Raw genomic sequence first — 24,606 nt, forward strand, 5'->3', positions numbered from 1 at the left:
AAACGGTGCAAATTGGCTATGTACTCTTCCCAGTGATGTTCTGGACTATCAGCCAGCTCAGGATGCTCAGCTACAACACGGGTAATCAGGCACTATGCCCATGAAAACGCCATCTAGAGAAAAAAATAATCACTTATTAAAGCAGAGTTTATATTGATATAGAGGGAGAGAGACAAATATTTAGCTATTTGTATGGATGGAAATGCATCTTAGTAAAGAAACTCCATAAGGTTTGTATGCTCACTGAATTTCTCTGTGCTGTGACTCTACACTGTGCAAGCAGCTCACTTATTTTTTGCTGATTTATTACGGAGCATAAACCAACAACCCCAAAGTGCTTGCCAAAAGCCAAATGGTTGCCAGAAGCTACATCAACAAAAAAATGGTTTTGCAGGTGAAAGTACCAAAATTTGTATACTTGCAGGTGCAGAACTAATTAAAAGGCGTGCATAAAGGGAAGTAATTTCTAAGCAGGTGTTCATACTTACAAAATACAAATTAAGATATATACATGCTTTATTGAAGTTTCTATAAACAGAGCTAATCTAGACATCTGCCTAAATATGTAACAACTTTAAACAATTTTAGATTAATGAACAAGTTTGTTAATGACTTTTTATACAACTTTTATTTTAGGAAGTGTTAAACAGTGTTACAGAGCAGAAACGTGCAAGTATCAGAGACAAAGTGCTGGAGGACTTGTCATTTTTCTACAAAGAAGTGGTGCATTGATGTAAATTGTCAAATTCCATTATTTAACAGAATAAATGTGAACTTCTCAATATCATCGCAGTCATGTTACTTCTGATGATTTCCAACAAAATAAATATGAACTTCTCAGTATCATCGCAGTTATGTTACTTCTGATGATTTCCTTTAGTTAAATTTATCGCCAGCTATTTTCATCCATGAAACCAGGTGTATTTAAGGAATTACTCTCTGATACAGTATTTATTTGGGTTTGTTACTTTGATTTGTTTTAAAGCTACTATAAGACTTCACCTCCTATATACTCTAAAACTAGCCTTAAATTTTGAACTGATTCTCTCCTGTGAGAGCCTATTACTTAGAACTTAGATCTTAGAGGATGAGAGATTCACTCTTCATTTACTTGGTGAATAATCTCTCCCCATGTTCTTTTCTTGTCACATGGGTATTTCTTTATTGCATAATTTGACAGTAGGACAGATACGAATGAAAATGTCCTTTTCTGTATGCTTGTTTCCACAATATATTATAAATAATTTACATTTTCACTCAAATTATGGCCTTTTGATTGTTCTTCTTTACACATTCAAATTTTATCAACACACCGCCAGAAACCTTTACAATTTGTGTGCCTTCAGTGTCCACCAGAACTGTAGCTGCTTTCTGCCTCTGTCTGCTTCCATTTACACTCCAAACCTATACTATGTGGATGTGTACTCTATTAATTACACAGTGACAGCATTCATGGGGCACTAGACACTGTCAAAATTTGAAGAAAGGCACAGTTTGCTATTTCTACTGAATGACTATAGTTTCTGGCCTCTTTCAGTATTTTTGTTGTCACCACATAAAGGAGTTTTCTGTACAGGATTCTATGGGCTCCGCCTGTGCCAACTTGCTCTTTCTAGCCATGGGTTTTCATTCTAACTTGGATGTGAGTACGTATCTACTTATAGTATGTATCTACTTATAGGACGTATCTACTTATAGCAGCCTCCCTACTGCTTTTATTTCTGCCAGCAAATGTTTCTTCACATTTCAACTCCTAGCCTTTCTCTGTGACAAACACACATACTGTCTTAACAGAAAGGAGGAAAAAATGTTGAGAGAAAAGCCAGTGTTTTGCTCCTTAAATGAATCTTAAAAGCGAAAAATCTGAAAAAATGCCTGGTTAGTCACTGCATAAAGAAAAAAAGCTGCATCAGCTTTTCTCTGATGCTTTTTCTCATTAGTATTTCAGGAATTCACCTTGTTCAATGTGACATGTCCTCACAGTCGGAGATCAGACCTCCAAGAAGGATACCGAAGTGGCAGGGATACCACGTGAAGTTGTGATTATGCTTATGACCTTGTTCTGCTGCTGCAGCCACTGGGTAGAGCACAGCCATACAGCAGCTGCAAAATTCTCCAGAATACCTTGTAGAGCTGAGGACTGTAGTAAAAAGGAGTAGAGGGGACTTTTCTAGATATGGGGGAGTTTGTGTCCAAGGTTGTAGTTTGGGTCCAGAGTTAGTATTTATGTAAATCCAGGAGAAATTAACACATCAAGCTATTTTGATTGTGGCTCTTTTGTCACTTCCAAAACTCTGGGGTTTGGGTTTCAAACATAGTCCAGCTTTATATATATTATTCTCCCTCTCTTTGGCTACGGATATACCACTTCCACTCTGAGCTCCTGTATACTGATGACCATATATGTTAATCCTTAATATATTAGTCCTTTGGGGCTTATTAGCCCCAAATCCTTAAACTAAAAATCTGCTCTTAAAACACAGATTACATCAGCCCAGTTCCAGTGTGTAATGTCTGCTCCTCCTCTACTTGTTAACTACAGGACCAGGTTCATTGCAGGGAGACTGCTGAGAACCTGAGCATGAATGCATGTCCATAATGTGAGAAGTCCAATTGGTTCTCCAAAAAATGCTTCCCTCTCCGGGCTACAATCCAGATGATTTTGCAGAATACTATGAAAAGAAAGTTGTGGTTTTTGTTTTTTAAAAAGGCTAGCCTAATTTTAGATGAGAGATGTTCTTTCTTTAGAAAGGATGCTTCCTGCCCAGTTATAAACCTGAACAATTTACAGGAGTTAAAGGCTTCTGCACTTGGCCATACGCTTTTTTTATTAGCAACGCAGTGACAAGCCAGCTTGAAAGCCAGACAGACATGTGACTGCCACTGCCTGTTTTAGGTGGAAACTCTCTGTTATTAGCAACAGCAGAGCACGTGCATGGGCAGGAGGGAGCAGGGAGGAGAGGTTTAGGCTGTCTTTCTTTAGGCGTGACCCAAATGATGAAATCTCTGGAACGCAGCTGGGCAGAAAGGATGAGGAATGCCCCTGCCTCTCTTGGGGAAATCAGTCCGATGCTACCAGGAGCAGTGATTTGTCTCTCCAGGAATGTTGCCACATGCAGCAATTAAACCTCTTCTATAATATGACTTAAACAAGAGGATATTCTTCCTGAGAATCTGCCAGATAATTGTTTCCTCTAAGTGCCTCTGATAGGCGAGGAAAAGAACACAAAGAGGAGTCCTCGAAATGGGGTGCTGTGGCTGTGCCGAAAGCAGGTGAGGGATGCTGTGCATAGCTTGACAAAATGAAGCGAGCCTGACAACTCCATCATCAGTTCCCCGGACATATCCATCATCTAGTGTAAAAGGAGCTGAAATTATGTCTAATCTCCGTGCTATCATCCACTGCCTTTGACAGAAAGGAAACAAACTGATGCATTTGTCATCCCACATGCCATAAGCAGACTTCCCAACAAACTCCAATGGCTTCTGCTATGATATAAGAGGACAAGAGACCCACTGTATAGCCATGGATTATTTTCAAGTCTTTTTTAAGCCTTTTAAAGTTTCTTGAGAATCTCTCCCAAAACAAAACTCTTCTATCAACAAAAACTGTTGTTTAGCTAAGTCTCACTTGTTATTTTTATGAACGTGCACGATCAAAGAATAACAGATTTCACAGTTAGGGAAGAACAGTTACCCAGATCACACTTCAACCACAAGAGGCCAGACAGCACAACACACCATATGTCCAACACACACCCGAGGGATGGATACCTTCCACTCGAGCACCGTGTCACGGGGTGTTTTTAGGAACATATTGTCCAGCAACTCAGGACACCCCGCAAAGTGCCTTTGGAGGTATCTTACCTGTTCAGTGATGAAAGAGCTGGAAAAAGTGACAGCTGACCAGAAGAAGATCCCACAGCTGAGAATGATCTTTCTGTTGAAACGGTCCCCAAGGTAACCAAAGATGGGTGCCGCAACCATGAAACTGCAGATGAAAACTGCAAAGGGAGAAAAAGGAAAGAAATGATTAATAAACATCAGGCCAAGAACATGAAAACTAATTTTCTGCAAGCCAAATCCTCTAGAGAGCAGTTCCATGTAATTAGATGTTCTGCAGCCCTGGCTTACAAAGTCAGGCGATCTGATGGGCTTTCAGAAGTCAGCGTTTTCTTAATCAATCAGCTTTCTCATTCCCAGAGAAACTTCAGGCACTGATCTTCTACTATGTCTGAAAACACCAGCCCTTCACCGTCTGCTGCGAGCACAGAATCCAGGGATTGGCAAAACCAGGGCAGAATAAATGAAGAGCTTCTGCACAAACATCCCTGAGGTGAAGCGAAGGCTGGAAGGAATTTTAAACAGAAAGCCAAACATGGGCTCCTTGTTGGTCCTTGCAGCAGAAAACAGAGAGAAACAGGCCAGAAAAACTGAAGTTCTTTCATCCATCCTACCAGTATATTAAGGCAATCATGAGGCAGTAAGGAACAACAGTTTTCACTACCAGGTTCATCCTACTGGCACCAGCCCTGTAGTTAGACAGAGAGCTCTAGTTCTCCTCCTTAGGTGCTTTCACAAGCATGGAATTTGTATTTACACACGTCCCTGAGCAACTACTTCACTAAAAGAAACAGTTTTGACCTACAATTCCCTAACAGGCTTCCCCACAAAAAAAAATAAATAAATAAATAAACAAGCGTTAACCCAAGACCTTCTGGCAGGTAGGAATGAGGCTCCTGGTAGAATATCCCCTGCAAAATCTCCTTAGCTTCAGAGTTCACTCCTCCAGCCTAGACCAGTAGCACCACCGAAAACACCTAAAACGAGGTGCTCACACCATATTCACAATTAATGTGGAACTTTGCAGAAATAGCCAGATTTTAAGCTGATTTATACTTGGCTTTTGTCTGCATTAGAGATTTGATGAGAGATTTGGATGAGAACAACTACATTGCTTTTACTGCTGTTTAGTTATCCCAGGATAAATTCTGGCTTTTACTGCCTGCCTGGGTTCAGCAAACCCGGGAGGATTTGGGTGGGACACTGGAATACCTGGAGACCCACCTTTAGTCACAGAGTTATGACTCACGTTGGGTAGTTCCAGGAAGGCAGGGTGGGCTTTTGGCATTGTCCTACCTTGGCCATCTATTTTAAGAGTGTAAATGGGTGGGGAAAAAAAAAAAAAAAAAGGGCAAGAGCAGGCTGCACACTCCTTTGGTTGGAATGTATGCATAAAATTAAAGTGGTTTGGACACAAATTATGAAATTTTCATGGATGGTGATACAGCCCAAAAATATGCAGAATGCTGAACTGTGAAATGATCTAAATGTCTCTTCCTTTTTAATATATGAAGATGTCAAAGCCGCTTTATAAATAATATATATCCATTTACGTGTACTTTGTAAGCCATACAATTGTGTGTATATCAACTTTGCACTGTGATGTTTATGGTGGGAATTACAGATTTACTCTTTTTGCTTCTACAGTAAAATAAACAGATAAAAACACAGAAATGTTCATATGCAAAAAGAAGTACATGCAGCATTGCATCACAGTAATAGTACGGATGATCTTGCTGTTAAGCCAGCACAAATTTCGGCTTACAAACCTCAGCACTGCAAGGGTCTAACTGCACTGGCCCCAGTCCAACAAGGCACTTAAGCACACGCTTATATTAAGCACTTTAGAGTCATCAACTCCGTGGTTAAATGCTTTTCCTGAATTAACACCAATGTGCTCGGCACCTCGCAAAGATGGTGCAGCATCCTGGCACATGGGGTATGTGGCTGTTTATTGGGAACGAGGAGCAGAAAATGACTCTGCCTCTGCCTACTGCAGTTTGGCCTTGCCCTTGGAAGGACACCAAAATTCATTCCCCTCACAATCAGATCTCCTGCCGTTTTTATGATGTAAAAAGACATAAAGCTAAAAGAGCTTCTAAGGGAAAATTAGAAACATCCAAGTCAGCATCCCACCATTTCAAATATTGAATAACCCGATTAATTCAAATCTGAGACATGCAGGGTGTGATCCAAAATTCACATTAATCAGCCAGATTATTAGCTTCAACGACCTCTGGATGATAAATGTGAAGTCTAATTCTGGATTTTGGGCAAAAGTAGGCAAAAAAGCACAAACCTGCTCTTTCCAATAAAACAAACCGAAAAAAGATCGTCCAGTGCCTCTCCAACAGTATACAGCCTGCTGTTATTCAAATCCCTTTGGAGAATTTATTTTTGGAAGGTTCTGTTCTGAAATGAGCTGTGAGCTTTGTCACCAGTAAGCAGCCAACTTGACAGCTCCACAAGGTGTAAAACGAAAGGACAACAGAACCTAATAAATAATAGATAATAGAACACAGCTGTCATAATAATAAATGCAATTGCTATCAGAGTATTTATGACCCAAATATGCATCAAAGCACTGATTGACTCAAACAAATGCAGAATATGATGGCCGTGTGATCTGTCAAAAGAATCTGCCTGTTACAGGCATTTCCCATGAATCAATTTTTGCAATTACTCCTGCAAATGACAGATGACACTCCTGAACACTAGACACAGCTCTACAACAAACAAAAAGTGACTTTACAGTCATATAGTCTGGAATGGCTGAATGAAGCTAGGCCATGTTACCAGCTGGGATGGAAACCTGAGTTACTCCAGACCAGGAGTCGGGGTTCTGTGATAACTAAACACCATGAAAGACAGGTCTTATCCAGAAGACAGGAAAATACCTGTGCATTCAGCTGGGAAGAGAAGGCCACAGCACAATGCAGAGGGATATATTCCAGCAAAGGAGCCTGGTGCTTGTGCCAGCATCTTCCTAGCTGGTTCCTCTGCCTCTCCCACAACATTTTCTCCTCCTTGTATTCACCCACTCCCCAGTTAGTACCCCAGTGACACCACAGCAGCTGCTGCTCCGGATCAACCCCCTGCCACAAATGTTTTATGTTAGGAGAGAACTGTGACAGAAGCTGGCATTTCATTTGCCTCTTCCTAAGCAACAGCTCCTCTTCCATTTCCACTTAAAGCCCTCTTGGAACATTACCAACTCCTGAAGGGACGTACAGAGCAAGCCAGGGCAGAGTTAGGAATCCACTGGGATTTGGGATAAGATACTGAAAAGGCAGGGACCGCATTCAGAGCAGCTGTGGGCAGGTATATCAACGTCAGTCACCATTAAGTACACCACACAGCTAATTTCTTAGTGCTCCATCTCCAACAGTGCCAGGAAAAGTGGCTCAGTCCCAGCGCTGGGTGGAGCTGAGATACATTTCTGCAGGAGCAAATTACCGTGTGACACATAACGAATGCCATCTCAGGAGGAAGGTTCTTTTAAGTACAGGTATTTTTGAAAGGAGATCACATTTGTCTTCATACCACCCTTTGTGGCTTAGCCACTAAAATGCCAACCATGGTGAGAATGCAGGAAGAGGGTAATTGCCAAACAGGATGGCTCGGTGTCTATTTCTGCCTCTGAATGCCTGTCCCACCCTGTACAGGTGCACGAGCACCTTCATAGCCAGCACTGCTCAGCTTTTTCTGTACACAGCTGGAATTACAAAAATGTGTACCTCTAAAAAACATCTATCTTACACTCCCTTCCCTCTCCTCTGCCCAAGCACACAGTGGATACGGAAAACATCCTCCCCTGCCTCTTCGCATACTTCGTGTGCTTCAGACATCTTTCAGGGACTGCAGGCAGGGAGCTGCCACTCAGCCAGTGCCTTCCCCTGTTAAGAGCTGTCTGTAACCAACAGGAAAGTAAAGCCCGGAAGTGGAAGCAAAGGAGATGAGGGGAGAGAGAGAAAGCACAGACCTTAGAGCTAACAGCCCCAGAATGTTTCTGCCTACTGGAACTAGACTGGGTCCCTGTTATTTTTCTCTCCTTTTCCCTCCAAACACAAATTTACCAACTTTACTCTGCAATTGTTCCCTGTAACGGCTCTGACCCATCAGCTCTGCACCCCTTGATTCCTAAGACACTGATGCCTCTGCCTCCGTTGCTCTTTTCTTACATGGACTGATCAGCTGCTTGTGTCTCAGAGGGGGGCTCTCCTGCCCCCAGGTCACCCACGTAGTATAACCCTGAGGGAAGAGAGGCATTGACACTGACACCTGCAGGGACTGCATTTCTCCCATCCTGGAAGGCTGAGAACATTACAGACACCTCCAGGAAAAGATCCCTTCTTTTGGTTTTGACTTCAAGCATGCAGGATTTATTTTTTCCTATCAGGAAAAATGTTAGAAAGGTTCCGGTAAAAATAGCTCACTCGCTCTAAGCAGGGATGCTAAACAAGAAAAAAATAGTGGCTATCTTTGAGCTCTGAGTCAGCATGAAACCATATATCCACATCTAATTGAGTGCTGACAATGTGTTTGGCTGTGTGGAAGGCAAACCTAGACAGCCCCTGCCTCAAGGGACTGGCAATCCACCTAGACACAGCAGAGAACTATGTGCTGCGAGGTTGTTAATATTCTCCCAACAACAAATTTCCAAACAATGAGAATACCAGAACACCCAGCTCACTCGGATGGGATAATTTACGGGTGTGTTCAAGCACAATCCTGCTCTTTCTGCATGAGACGCTGCTCCGCTGGGATTTGTTGGAGCCATTTCTACACCAGGGACTTGGGCTTGTGTTATTCAAGCTGCTGTTGGTATCCGCTGACATCTGCCTGCAGAGGAATAAGGCTCTTCCAAGAGCCCAACCAGCCCCACTGTCTCAAAGACATGTTTTTCCAGTGCCTCTTTGATTGTTTTCATTTTCATTATGGCTTTATGCTATAATAATACTCCTCAGCACATACACAGCACATTTAATCACAGTGAGGCTTGGGACAATTTAGAAAGGAAGATAAATATCATTAATTCCTACTTCAGGGGTAAGGAAATTAAGACACAGGAAAAGGGACCTGCCCAAGATGAACTACAGAAATCTCAAACCCATGTGCGTCTTCCAGCTTCAGCAGTGTCCTGTTTACAGAACCTTATCTATGCTAAAGGTATTTTTGAAAGTCTACTATCACAATTAAGAGTGATTTTTTTCTTACAGCACCATATGAGCCAAGAAAGAACAAAGATCCTTTGGCACGGCTTATCATTGAACCTGAGAGCTTAGACACAACATGGTGATGTGATCAAGGGAAAAGAGATGTCTGACTACAGGGCAATCCAAGGCCCTGGGAAATCTCAGCAACATGATTTAAAACATTCTTCCTTTGATGGATGATGAATTCTTACAATACAATTGTTTGTGCAGAACTTTAGCCTCCAAATCCTCATTATCACAAACTTTACTGTAGGTATGCTGCATATCACCCTCTGCATGGATTTTGTTTTACTTCATTTCTGATTCAACAGCCAACAGATGGATCATGTTACTGCATCTTGCCAAGTGCAAAACACAAGATCACTGGGTTCCAGACTATCGTGCAGACTAGAAATTTCTGACAAGTGTAAGGAGCTTTGAAACACACCATCAGTTCCGTATGTTGTGCAAAGCTGTGATATACTAACAGCATCAAACCCAGGAGCATTAAAAAAAAAAAAAAAAAAGGCTTGGGAACACACCACATCAATTGGACTTAGGTACAAATGTTTGTTTTGACATGGCCTGGAAAGCTCCCCCAGAACAGAACAAAGTACGAGACCAAACAGAGAATTTCATAAATGCCAACCCTTGTGTGCTCGCATCCTCAGCACATTAATGAGAACAAAAGAAGTGCTTTAAAAGGTGTGAACCTGATTACTCACACTGTTTGCATTTCTCTACTATCTCCCTGTTTGGCAGGACCCTTTAGATTGTGTTTCCCTCACTGCAGATGCCACTCATCAGTATTCAAGCTCCAAGATATCCTTTCTTCTCCACGGGGAGCATGTTGCACCATGAGGCGCCAGTTTTTCCTTAAAGCAAACTGACACAAAATATAAGTGACGTGTTTAGGGTGAAGATATACACACACAGTGTCGACATACGTGTTTACATCGAGAAGACGGCTGCTGTATGATGCCGCTCGGTTCCCTTTGCTGTGACAGGGTCAGAACCCAGTTACAACAACGCGCCTGTAAAGACAGACAAGGCCTGAACACAGCTTTCCTGGCAAGTCCTCGTCTATCTCAACATCAGACGAGATGCCGCCCAGGGAAGGACTTGATACTGGTAATTCCCCCCCTTCGCCTCACTGCATAACCCAGACTCTTCCGAGAGTTAGCCCTTATATTCCCAGCAAAGGATATCCTGAAGACTTGCTTTGTTCCCCTCAGCCAACAGGAATAATTGCTTCAGGGGGAATTGCAGGGAAATCCACTCCTTGGAAACAGAAAATCAGATAAGAATAACCAGGAGACCAGTCCAATAACACGCAAATAACCCCAGAGCTTTGAGAGAAGCTGTGCTTGGCAAAGAGCAACCACAGCCAAGCGGTCAGGTGTAAGTCAGAGCTGTCAGATCTGCCACGTACAGCATAGCACACCACTGGTCCATACTGGGCGAGTATGTGATGTATGGCTGTGAGTGATATTTCACTCTGCACTGCTGCTTAGGGATAGAGATGTATCCCTCTTCAGTCCCCAAAGCCTAGACAACAGCTACAAGAAAGAGCTCTAATGAAAGTGAGGCCTAAAAATGGAAACCACGCTTACAGAGGAGTGCTGCGGCCCACAGACGGGCGCTGCCTGCAGATTCTCACATGAGTGGGCTTCAGATAACATCATTCAGCTACAAATCAAAAATCAAAACACTGAACATTCACCCGGCAAATCCTTCTGCAAGTACCTGTAAGATGTGAATACTGTCATTCTGCTCTTCCAAAGAGCCGACTTCAAGAGCTGTTCAGAGGACAAAGGAAAGTCTGATCAGCAGCAGTGAGAGGTGGTTGTGACAGCCGAGCTGCTAGCTGCTGACCCTGATTGTCACTGTCACCAAAGGCTTGAGGCTGGCATACGCCTACAGCCAGCAATATTACTGCTTGTAGATGAGCCAGGAACACAGAAATGACCAGGTACAAGGCACTGCAGAGAACATGAGCCTTGCTATAACATATACTGCCTGCCACAGAAACCTCGAGCAAACACGGTGGCTCCAGCCTGCTTTCTGTAGGCCGGCCTAAGGTGGTATGTTAACAACATCATGTCTGTGGTCCTCATGTCTACAACCCAAAGCACACCAGCGCTCCCTAAATGCTGGTAATGATCCTCCTTTCACCTGGGCCTTGCAAAGAGGCTAAAATGTCTCAAACCATGTTTGAAATCAGTCTTGGGGTTCTGATTCAGGCAATCAGTGCTGTGGAGGCAAGGAAAACACGGCTGTGAATTGGAAGCTGAGTGTGGTATAACACCAAGATCTAAAATGGAAAAGGAAAAGCTTGCGTTTTACTGTGCTGTTCTGTCTCTCTGGATGTCCAGCAAATTTACTTCATGCAGGAGCTAACTTGCTACTAGATTAAATTTTGAACAGCTCTATACAGGCAATGCAATTTAAAAAGAAAAAAAGGAAAAAGAGAAAACCAAACCCACCTTCTGCTTCTCACTTTGGGAATTACAGTGATTACATTACCACTGTTTTAAAGGGATTTGGGCAACCTGAACATCAATAAACCAGCTACTGTGTTACTAGAGATGTGCTTCCTAATACAATGCTGCAGGCAGCAATCAAAACGAAGGGTTCTGGTGTAAGTCCACTGATTTCCTTGTGCTGACACTGGCCTAACCCCACAGTGAGCTGCTTCTGGGAGTCCAGCAGATAGCCAACAGCAAGGAACATGTTTTGGAATGAAATAAAAAGTGTATTTGGTAGCAGGTTTTTTTTTGTTGTTTGTTTGTTTGTTTTTTCCCCTGGGGCTATGCAGTATGTTTGATTGGGGGATTAAAACTTGCATGTGAGAACAAGTGAAGAGCAGACACCACCGTGTCTCTCCAGCAGACTCTCCCCTTCAAAAATATCTTCACATTTGGGTCAGTTCCACAGTCTGGTTCACTACATGGTGGCCTAAAAGAGGGGCCAGGAACAGGAGGCTATGGCAGAGTCTGCTTTCCATGGCAGCGCCATACAAAAGTATGCAAACCTATTGCCTAAAACAACATAACATTGCTGACACTTAGCAGCAGAACCCAGAAAATTAGCTTCTCTGTCTGTTTAAACTCTGATTTTGCATTTCTTACAGTATGGAAATGAATGATTCAATAAGTCAAGGCCACTTTTGTTTTATATCCGCTTCCACTTGGAGATGTATTTCTGCAAAAAGCTTTTAGTGCAGTTTGATTTAGACTCCTAAGCAAAGTCGATGGAAGGACTCCCACTTGATTCAGTGGACATTAGAGATGAGTTTTTTGTTTCGATGTAGCTGCTTACGAATCCCCAGTGCACCACAGATCAGAGCCTCTTTGCCAGTAAACACATTCTAATACTTGTAAGTTTACTGCATCCCTAAAACATAAGGGATTATTACTGGGAAAAGGGTTATTACTGGGAAAAGTAGAGAGAGTATCAGAAAACTGTCAAGAGGACAAAACAGATCCTTTCACAGTGAAACATGAAACATACTGGGAAACAGACAACTCATGGGGGCTACAGAAGAGGTCTGGCACCATGAATGCTATGGAAAAGGGCAAACCTGAAACACCTTGTCTTTAGAAGACTGACCAAGTGGCAGCTGCAAAATTCAAATCAAAAGGAGACACTTTATGCACAGAACTTAACTAAACACTGGGATGTTATCACAGGAGCTCAAAGTTTATGGCATTTCAAAACAGGATTAGAGAAAGTCCAATCTGAGGGCTACTAAAGATAATGCCACTGTTTAGAAAGTCCTCAGCTATCCAGTGGATAACATATATCAGGGAACTATCACCATGATCCTGTCTTGTTTACTTTTTTTTCTGTTTTTTTTTTCTTATACATGTGCTACTGATCACAATGGAAGGCTGAATAATATACTAAAAGGACCTTTGGTCTGGACTATTCCCATGTTATTCTAAATAAAAATAAAATTTAAAAATAAAAAGACATAATTGCATCTGCATCATTTCTGCCAGCTTGATTAGGTAATGGTTTATTAACGTGTTACTGAATTGCTCCTAGAATTACTTGTAAACGCTTGAATGTGGCTCACAAAGTTACGTTTCTAAACCTACAAATTACTTAGTCCTTGCCCTCACACACACTCTCAGGGTGAAATAACGCAGCACCTGGCCAGTCAACAGGAGCTTTGTACCCTGGAAGTTTCCTCTCCATTTGACTTGACCGGCCCTGCTGTTTGAGAGCATTGCAGGTTTGCATGGTGGAGTGCCAGAGGACATCACCCGTTCCTGGCTGCACGTTGGTGCCCATGCAATGCGTGACACAGGGTTGGTTTTTGCCACTGAGCAATCAGTGGCAGGAAAACCTCATTAACTTAGCTAGCCAATTAGGACGGATTTGTTTTTTGTTCGGGTCAATCCCGAACTAGACAGGAGATCCCAGAGGTACGGAGCTGGTCAATAGCTTTGCAGCACTGCGACATTACGAGCGACACTTCTACAAGATTGGTTCTGCTTCAACATGACTGAAACACACGTAAAACTATCTTAGCTGCTGCTACAGAAACTGCCAGCCGTCACTCCTAGCATTCAGGAAGAAGACCGCATGTGAAAGGAGATATGTTTTTCCCTTTCTATGCAGTTTTTCAGGATGTGCTGCACACATGCTGTCCATCGGAGAGCTCCAATCCCAGCTGAAGCTCTGGCAGGGATGAGGGCAGGGTGAAGTCCCTAGAGCCAGGGCGCAAGGCTAAAGAGATCCAGATAAAAGCATTTAAATTACCACAAAATCAAAGGATCTTTACTTTATTCTATTCCTTTCTCTTGTGCCAGTCCCAGAGCTCGCGTGGCCATCAGGAGAGCAAAACTGGGGAGCTGCTGAGGATGGAAAATTAACCTTAGGGCAGGAAGAGTTCCTTAGGGCAGGAACAGTTGTGTGTACCTTTGCCCACGAAGCCTTTTCAACCACAGCGTGTACTTAAACACATCACGAAATGACAGCCTAAAGCTGATAATGTAGAATAATCTAAATCCCTTGATCCCTGAAATTTGGGCTGAGTGCCATGAATCAGATTTAACTAGCAACAAAAATACTTCAAATCTGTTATTCTCTTAACAGAATGGTGTATCATTCTTATCTGGTATAACAACGGTCCTTGTTTCCAATTTGAGAGTGTTTTCATCCTAAAATGGGGTTTCCCGTCTCTTCTTGCCACCAGACCAGACTAATCCTACATGCCTCTTCAATGAACATTTTAATTTCAAATCATTAACTAGTGCTCAATAGGAGTCATTCTGTCTCAAAGAGAAATCAATCTCAAAACCTCCTCTTTGGAGCGATGAAAGAACAGGAGGGGAGATGCATTAATAGTTCAGTGTATTACTAATAAATTCTTTGCTACGTGTAATTTACCAACAGCAGCAGCTTCCTATGAAAAACAATACCATAGGAAGTGCTTCCCCTTCTCTTCAGCATGGAATCAGGAGCTTCTCATGCCATGGCACTCATGGAAACTTGCTAAAAAAAAATGTTCATCCGATATATTCTTATCCCAGAGCTTTTGTCAGGCTTCAGGTTTGTTTGGGTTTGTTTGTAAAAGGAAATTCACAAATAAATGACTATTCCGCAGTACCAGTGCCTTGCTAACCTCTTCATGTGAGCTCCTAATAGCTGCTGGTTGTATTTACAAAGCTGGGGAATCCCTGTAGTGACCAAACACATCCCTCACAGCAGGCTGTACGAGCAGCTGGGGCACAGGTCAGGTGAGTCAATTTCAGCTCCGCGGCAGGGCAAGGGATGTGCTGCCTGGCTGCTCTTTCTGCTGGCGGTCCCAGCCAGAAGCAGCCCCTCAGCCATCGCCTTCCAGCACAGCTGCAGGCTCACGGGGCATCTTCCAGCTGCCAGCCCTCAGGGCGATGCCGGTGGGAAGCGAGGCGATGCTGAGAGCAGCAGGAGACAGCCCCACATCACAGCCCTGCAGATTCACACTGCTCCATGCGTGGGGAGGACACATTCCCCCCGGGCAGCCGATGGGACGGATTGATTTTCTTTATTGTTATTGCAGTTCTTTAGGGAGCCGCTGTACCATCTACAGTGGGCTTGCCAAAGTACATGCTCCTGGTTTGGAAAGGAAAATGGCTCTACTCTCATTTTAATTAGGTAATTGGCTATCAACTAGCACGGCACTGACAGCCTCATTTACAAACATTTTCTATTCTGGTCAGGATAAAAGGATGAAATTAGACCTTGCTCCAGTGCACTCTAGATCCTGCTAAAGTGCAGGAGCAGAGCACGGACGTCGGGACAAGGAAGGACAAGGGCTCATAGTCACAACGTGTGTTTGTACACATGCAAATAAAAGTGTGCCAGGGTTTGGCAGCAAACTCCTTTCACATTGCTCTCCTGCAGAATTGTTACGTTTCCAATTCAAGTCGTATACATCTTCAAGAGTGCTTTTGGCAGATCAGGAAAATCGTATCCTTTAAAAGCAATATAACCTCAATAACTAAGAAAAGTATCAGTCTACAGGGAGAAAATGGCGATTCATCTCTGTATAGTAGCCAACTTCCTTCATGGAGATCTGTACAGATCTTTCTAAACAGACCAACTCCACCCTGGTCTTATGCTATCTGCCTCAAGGTATCTGGAGGAAGGCAAATATTTGCCAGATTAAACTGAATTTTAAAGGGTGAAAATATTACCCCTTATCACAAGAGCTTGGAGAGAACATCTGAAATAGCTGATTTTTATTCACTACCTGGTTCTAAAGTGTACACAGCACTGCCATGAGGCACTGCTCTTAAAATTTCACCACGTGCAGCTTTACACTAATTCGCTTTTTGTAGGAATAGAAATCACTGTGGAATAGGCACACGCTAAAATCTACAGACAATATGGATATAAAAGCAGCTGTGGGTAACTGCTTTTGCTGGGTGTTAATCCAGCAAGCAGCCTGGGATGGTTTTACTTCCCTCAAAGTTTTTCCTCCAAATTTCCCCTCTCCCAGGGGATTTGGTGCTTCACACAGACAAATTTGTGGAGGAAGCACATGCATTTCTTAGCACCGCCCTCCAAACCCTTACTTCTAAAACACTGCTTGCTGATTTCAGAGGGAATTTCGGTATAGTGTCCTGCTCTGGCTTTTTTTCTGAGATGGCAGAAAAGTACAGAAAAGATGTGAAATACAGTAGCATCTAGCTCAATGACAGCTCTTGCTATGTAAGCTACCACCCAAAACCACTTTCCCTTTACAGAGGAACTTTCTGTAGTGCTGGCTGGGTTTCATTTCAAAGCAGCAGTGGGGAGAGGAGCCTCTCTCGATGGAATCTCCCAATTTCTCCCTAACAGCAGTGTCCATCGTTCTGCCCAAGGCACTGCCACTGCACACAGAATAACAAATCCACCAATAAAGGACCGTTCATGTAACCTCAGGAGACCACTTCACAAAAACACAAGAACAATGGCAACTGATTAGAAAGCCGTGTAATCTGGTATCCTGTCTGTGACAGTGACAGCGAGCAGATCCTTCCGAGGAAAGTACAGAAAATCCCTGCGCAGACAGCTGAATTACTCAGAGGCTGGTTTAAGCCCTCAGGCTTCAGGATTTCTCTCCCTCCCAAGAATTAATTTAGATTATTATTACAATCTGTTATCCACATGAAGATCTGGTCTTTAAAGCTCCGGCCCTAACAACACTCCTGGTGGCTTTCATTTCCACGAGCTAACTGCTCGCCAGTGAGTTTGCAGAGTGGTTCCCAGCAAACTGACCTCTGCCGACTGCTTCTGTATTATGAGGAAAAGATGAAACACACAACCTGCCTTCATGTGCTTTTACACTCCCCCCGTTTTTAAGAATGAGCAAATGAATAACGCAGATTATCTTTAAAACTTGTCCCCTAAGGGGGAAGTGAGGGGCAGGCATGTGAAGGCAAAATGTGTGTGCACAGAGGCAGGGGCTGGCCGAATCAGGCCAGACACGTTGGCCAAGAGTGTCGCCTGTGTAAATGAACTCGCTGTCTAGTTTCATTATGAGTCACGAATTCTCTAAAAAGGCAAGGAAGGAACCATTTGTGCTCCCATTTATCCTGTACCCTGAACTGCTTCTTATTTGTGTTATTTCCCCAGTCACTACACTTGCAGTCACAGATGCTGCGCGTCTGGTCAGAATGGATCCAGCAATAGCTGCAAGGGCCAGGAAAGGCAACGCCGAACCATTACAGCACCGTGGGGGTCTGGGAGGAGGCTGGATGTACCATAGAGGAGGATAAAACGCTGGCCAAAAAGAAGGCTTCAGACTCCCAGCTGGTACCACGCTGCTTTCCCTTTCTGTGAAAGCACATCACGTAACTCCACCTATGCTTCTCTTAACCAAAAGAGACGGGCTTTCCAGGCACCCACCCAAACCCAACGTCTAACAAGACACAGGGGCAAGCCAGAGAAGTTTGGAGGAGGACCCTATGACTTCTGGAGGACCCTGCAACATACAGAGGACCCTACAACATCCCACCTCACGCAGCTTTGTGCAGCCAGCACAGCGCAGGGCAGCCACCATCACCGTTCGAGCAGCCGTGGCCTGAGCACAGCAGAGGGGTTGTGAACGCTTCTGACTTGGTGTCCAACTCCATCCCCACTTCGTGCCCACCTGCACCTCGGCACCTCCCTGCCAGGCACAGGGCCACGGGCTTACACATCTGCTTTGCCAAACGGCGGCAACATTTCAGTAGGCGTTTGTACTGCCAAGTAAATAGAAAGAAATGCTGTTATTGACTGCAATTTGCAATTACATATTGACAGCAGGAAAACAGAGCTGAAAAACCAGCAGGCTGCAGACAAACACCTATGCAGAGAAGCAGTCTTCACCTGACAGCGAGCGGGAGCATGGAAGGAAGCCTCTCTCGGCCCTCCACATGGCCACTGTGATTCCACGGAAATTATTCATTGATTCGTTTTGGCTGGCATCATTTGGAAATGCTCTTGACTCTTGCTTTTATAAACAGCAATTTAGACAAAGAGTACGTGTTTCTGAGTGGCCTTCAGAAAGCGATAAACCTCTTTAAGGAAATTGTTCAAATACTGACGTTGTTCCCAATGTTATAATTCGCCATGGTTTGCAAAAGGAAAAGAATCATAACTACAGTGGAGCCTGCACTGGGGATCTGTCTGACAGTTGTTATTTCTAAGATTATTACCCAGAAGAATTTCCAAGGTATCCCTGACTTGTACAAACACTCCAATAGCAAGCCGAAATGCAGATCCAGGAGCGAGCTTGGCAACCGAAGGTGCGTCCCTGGGTGAAAGAACATGACCTCTATAGAAGAACCTAAGGTTAATAGTTGTTTCAATAGCCAGTGCATGACTGGGTTCCTGTTTTACATAATCTCTGCTTTTACATTTATTCTCACTAGTATATTTCTGGCAGAATGAGTACTACTAGAAAACAACTCATTGAAATAAATACTGCAATGCGCAAGGTTTGCAAATGCAATGCCTTTATGCTTCATCAGTTACATTAATGGAAAAAGGAAACGCAATATTTGGTGAATCCAGGGATTGTTAACATATTAAAAAAGACCATTTAAATCAGGCCTAAATATGTAGCAGGTGAGAGTGATGACTGACTGGTGGCCCATCTAAAGTCAGTCTGAGTTCAGCACTTGCTCCATTCCCTTCCCCAGACACCACACCATCATCAATTTCCCAGGATGACAGGTACGCTTCCTACTAGCAGTCCTGTACAGCCAAAAACTGAGTCTTGGGGTAAAACTTCCTCTGGTGTTGCCAGCAGTTTATTTACCTGGTGATTAGACATAGGAGCCTAGTTTCTGGACTAAGAACCCATAAAGACCAATCTCACTAAGTCCAAACGAGTAAAACTAACATCTTTTATACAAAACGCAAATATTTTTGCAGCTCAGTGTCATATACTGCATTGTCCAAGCAACTGGGAGGTATAACATTAGCAGATGATTGAAATATCTCACTGGGGAGCTTTTAGTGAAAATTCAACATTCATTGTATAATATCCTGTATTATCACCTTTGCTGCCATAAAACATCCTCAGAGAACAAGGACAACTTTGGACAACCTGCTTTTCAGGAAAATCTGTTATCTCTTTCCTGTTTTTTCACGATACCTTTCTTTTTAATGTTTTTTCTTTGCTTTGCCCCCTCCACACACACACTTTTGTATCATCTTTGCTAATAATTTGCCGTATTATTACATCCATGGGTTTCAATCCAGCTAGCACACAGCTGGAAGTAACTGAAGGCTCTGGGTGGGAAAAACAGAAATGAAACCCCTGCATCTCTGGGCTGGTGACACCAGACCCACAGTAGCAGACCCACACCTGATGGAGCACAATTCACCACCAGCAGGGTAAACACACGGTTGCGGATTTAGCCTCAGTGATCTTGTGAGGTGCTGGAAGGTCCTGTTTGCAGAGGGTGCTGAACTCTGCTTCACTTCACATAACCAAGCTTGAACACCCCCCATACACAAGGGTACACATAGAATCGAGTAAGCAATACGCAGCCAAGTCTCTTTGTACGTGAACCACAACAACCTATCATAAGAATCCACTTTTCCTCCATATAACTCCCTATTCTCATATCAAGCAAATAATAATTCCCTGAGAACTGAAGGACAGTCCTGGAAAAGTTAATAGACCCTACTGTTTCTTCTTACTCTCACATCTGCCTCTAGTGACAAAAAGAAACTATCTGAACAGGATTTACAGGGCAGGGTGTCAGCTCAGGTGGTACAGCTCAGAATCCAAAGCAAACTGAACTTAGGGTTTTAAGTGTAGCATTTCTGGGGACAGCTGTTATGTAGGAATGCACAAAAAAAAAAAGAGAGATTTAGGGCCAACTCTGGCTGTAGCCAAAGATCTAGAGATCTAGAGATGTAGAGATACCAAACAGGACTTTTGCAGTGCTGCAATTCCTATTAGCAAGTCAAAATGTCCACACAAACCATTAGTCACACACTGCGAAGAACCAGGAAAAGAATTATATTTTCCACCACTTTTGTTGGCACAGGTTGCAAAAGCCACCGTGTGTGTCAAACAGGGAAAAGTGTTCTAGCCATCACCAGAACCCCAGGCTTTCTTAGGATGTATCCTTACACAAAGGCAAGGCTCCCTCCTAAAGATACACAGCCACCCCATGAAATGTCCTTATTTCTGTGGCCAGACACTGAAATGTCAAACCACCTTTATGGAAAAGGGAAGCCTGCAACACTGCCAGAGATCACCAGTGCAGCGGTTGCTGCAGACTTCAGCTCACTGCAATTATTTTTCTACAGGGTTCCACTGATTGTATCCACGTCTAAAACATCTGGCACGTGTTACTGCTGAACTGAAAGTACAGCAGATCATTCAACAAGACAAGAAGAGAGAAAAGAAGCTCCCAAACAGCCCACGTACAGGATGCTGAATCCAGTACAGGATCTTGCATTCGATTTCTGTGCTGTCTTTTTACAGCCCCCCTGCAGCCAACAAACCCCCAGCACCTTCAGCACAGCAGCCAACTTGCAAGGCTGGTATTTTGATAGGGCACGGCAGGTATCTGTGAAACTAAACATCCTGAAGAAGTAGGCTTCTTTATGAGATTTCATCATTTTTATAAAAAAATGCAAAATAAAATAATGACCCTTAGAGATGGATCATCATTCCAAGCCCACATGACTAAGCAAAAGCAGCTGCAGAGCTGATAACTTAAATTCTGCACCGTGAGCTGGAGCAACAGAGCAGTGCATTAGATTTATACATTTTAGCAGTGCTCTTGTGAACTCCTGCAGCGGGGATGTCATATGGGCAGCATATTGCTGGTGGAAGATGTCAATTTAAACATGGGGGCGGGGGGGGAAGGAAAGAAAAAAGAAAAATTAATGTGACATTTTCATGTTCCTGTTCTGCAGTTTTACCTTCAAGAAGATTGATGAAGGAGGTGGATTTATCTAGTCAAACACTTGCATGGTTCTCACCATAACAACTCTTTACATCAGCCCTTCTGAACTAATATCTATTTTTAGTATCGTGTTTTTAAAGGATCCTCAACTCAGTCACTAATTTTGAGCTTGCAATTTACCCTGGGAGTAATTTTGCTGGTGCTATTTGTGCCACTTAACTACTTTGATTTGCAGTCACAATTAGGTAAGCATTTATATATCCCAAACCACACCTGTAAAATAGGAGACTGCTTTTAAAAACAGCCCAGATGCTTAAATTGAATGCAACTTAGTTTCATGACACATGGATCTCTAAAAGCACCCTGCGCATTCCAGAGTAAGAAAAAAAAATACTTTTTTTTTTCTTTAACTCACCCATCTTCCTTACATGACTCTGTTTAGTCACAAAGGCTCCCATGAAATAGCACTTTTCTTTGTCAGACTTTGCCAATGATTTCTAGTGCTCAAAAGGCGTGGCCAAGAGAACTCAGGCACTTTTAATATTATTTATATGGGCAGGTAGGCTGGAAAAACTACAGCATGCTGAATATGGAAGCATGGAGCTGACAGCTAACCCCTCAAACCCCATCAGGACCCCTCAAATACAGGGTGGCCAGAGGCAAGGAAAAAGCCAGTAACAAATAACTCGGAGCATGTTTCACTGGAGAACTGTGAAAAGAAATCAAACTACTTTATCTGTATCACCTCCCTAAATCACTTCCAAGCCTACCTTAATAGTAATTTATTGTAACCATCCACTTAAAATTACTTAATGTATCTCAAAAAAGTTAAAGCTATTGCAACTTCTTATTTATTTAAGGCAACTCTTTGCAGGAAGATTATGCTACTATTAATGTTCTCAGCTCAACCCTGCTATCCCACAACAGCATAAATCAGAATCGCCTCATCTCCAGTCCAGCACATTTACAAAGAGCAAGGAGAATGATGCAGCAAGAGAATATGCAAAATAATTCCTGTTGCTGTGAACATTAATGCATGAAAATTGCTAAAGGAAGTGGTTAAATCTGTCTAAATTTTTAATTCAGAATAACTTGATGTGTAACTGAGTGGGGGGAATAAAAAGATCAGGACTGAATATTATCAGGAAACATCCTTCCTGCTGAAAATGAAGACATTTCCCTGCTTGCAGCAGCAAAGAACATCAGTGTGTGTGAACACCTCCTTCCACCATTCATCCCATCAAATAACTGGTTATTTCTCCTCTGATATTTGATTGTTAAGAACCTACACCATTCACAGTCATTTGATTAAAACTTGAAAACAACTGAAGAGAGCGTTCAGCCAAAAATGTTTATGTACACTCAGATTTTTTGTGAGAACTAATGTCAAACTGGGATAAGCAATGACTGTGGTCAGTAAAATTTCCCCTATGAAAGCAAGTTCCCTGCATAATTTAAAGAGAAAATTGGTCTTTGCTATACAACCTTCTATCAGCATACAGGAAAAATTACTATAAATTCACTATAAAAATCTGATTGTAAGGACGTACAGTGGTCTGGTACACAGCCCAAAAGTTTTGAGAACCATTAGTTTGGAGGAAAAGCCAAATGTTCAGATCACCTGGAACTGAAGACAGGACATCAGAGAACAACCACAAGGATTGGTCCAGAACCCTAATATTTCATTCCCCCAGTACAGAAATGCCCCAGTACTTCCAGAGTCTGTGAGATGCCTGCTGTGTTACAAATACTAACAGCAGTGCACTTTGCTTCATAGCAAGATGGTACCTCCGGTGCTCCAGAGCTCCTTCACACTGGGTCAAAACTATTTGGTTTATCCAAATGATCTCTTTTCAGATCAAACACCTCCTCCGACAACGCTTCCAACTACACGAAATTAGCTTGGAAATCTCCCAGCAGGCACAGGCCAAGCCTGACCTCTTTATCACCCAATCTGAGACCCCTGTATGAACATAACTGTTTACATTTTTCACAACACGGAACTTGCTGCCCTGCAGAGCTCTAGGTTTGCATTCTAAGAAAATGAGAGTTCTTCAGATATGTGCGAGGAACAACACAAAACCAAAACAATCCTAAAATAAATCTTTTATGAGCGAAAAACATTCACGGCTCCCCTGAGATGAAGCACGGTAAATATACAGAACGCACTGTAAAGGTTAGGTCTATTTTCTTACCCTGAGTTCATAGAAGACCTATGTCCTCCTTCCCTCCAAGTCAAGACAAAAAATCTTCCCCTCTGGGCAAACACATACCTTTACATCGGGCTCAGTGGGAATCAGTAGCGACTGTATGCACAGATCCAGATCAGGGTAAAGAAGGAATACAGAGCTCCTTGTGGTTTAGATTACACAGAAACAATCCTCTGCTCACCATACTTGAAGATCAGACTCACAGACTCAATGAAAAGCATGCATTAAAGCTCAGCAGGTTGTCCACTTACTCGCAAAAGCTTTTAGTGTCATCACAAAGGGGAAGGATAAAAAGTAAGCCAAATGTGAAGTCTTGAATACAAGTACACACCCCTCTCTTTCAGCAACTGGTAGCCACTAGATGTCTAATAACAGCAGGGAAAAAAACAACCCAAAACCTTAAGATAATTCAAATGCTCATCTCCTTCTTTCAGAAGTCCAAAAGCAGTGTTAATGTAAATAACAAAAGGCAGCAAGTCTAGCCCTTCTGAACTATTTGGGCACGATACACATAATACCTTGCAGAAGCCTGCTATATGAGGTTGCAGAGCTGGTATTAAGAGGAGGTTGGTTAAAAGCACTACACAATCCCAACAAAAATTCCTTCTTCCAGTATGAAGAGCTTGAATGAAATTCTGAGGTTTGAGGAACACATTCAGGGGGAGATGAGCAGGCTATGTTAAAAACTATGAGAAATTCGGGTGGAATGATAACTACTTCTCTAAAATCTGTGGGAAATCTCTCCCCTCAAACTTATAATAAATTACAGAAATGAACACAGCTTTGGCAAGAGGTGCTGGAACTACAGCCTAAGGGGAAATAGGCCAGTATCTCCTTAAAGAACAGGCACGCCACAGGCAGCACAAGTGCAAGTGTCTCTTGCAACACCAGCCCAAGTACCTGCCCTGGCTGAAAGGCCAACAGTTAGGGCCAACCTTCCTTCTGCAAAGCAGGAAGGTGGGACGGGGAAATGAATTGTTATGTTGTGTTAGCGGCCATGTAGCACCATAAAATCAAGACATTAATGAAGACAAGCCAGTCTGGAGAGTTCCCCTGTTCTAGGAGCCTGCACTCACTTGCTGACACGTACAATAAAAAGACAAAGTGCAACCCTGGCTCAAGCATTTACCTCCTGTTAGCAGCAGCCAAGGACATCTTCCCTTCCCTGTCCCTCTCCCCCCAGCAAAGATTATTTACTTTGCAATATAGGGCTGTCTAGTGATAGTTCACATTGTAAGCAGCATTTTTATAGCCCGGTCCTCAGCGTACAGGGGACTGGGCTAGGGCACAAACACATTTTCCCATAACCTGCTCACTGATTCAAGAAAATACTTTCATTCTTGATTGCAGAGGGATTTCCAAATATGCTTAACTGCTTGCATGAATCAGACCTTCAGACTGCCCAGACTTCTTGGCGTGTCGGACACCATCCTAGCACACAGGACAAAAGGCCTGCCGGAACGT

At 43.0% G+C, this 24,606-nt stretch overlaps 1 protein-coding gene across 3 annotated transcripts in view; it reads right to left on the minus strand.

Moving 5' to 3' along the window:
* The window catches only part of SPNS2 (sphingolipid transporter 2), a 135,976-nt gene that overhangs the window by 70,190 nt on the left and 41,180 nt on the right, over positions 1–24,606 (minus strand). For all 3 annotated transcript variants that reach the window (XR_005813975.1, XR_005813974.1, XM_040532544.1), the window contains exon 3: positions 3,868–4,004. Coding sequence is in view for 1 of the 3 variants with exons in the window: in XM_040532544.1 (XP_040388478.1) it covers positions 3,868–4,004 (137 nt within the window). In the remaining 2 variants the exon portion in view is untranslated. The remainder of the gene's footprint in view (positions 1–3,867; positions 4,005–24,606) is intronic.

Source organism: Cygnus olor, chromosome 20, assembly GCF_009769625.2.
Source record: "Cygnus olor isolate bCygOlo1 chromosome 20, bCygOlo1.pri.v2, whole genome shotgun sequence".
NCBI lineage: Eukaryota > Metazoa > Chordata > Aves > Anseriformes > Anatidae > Cygnus > Cygnus olor.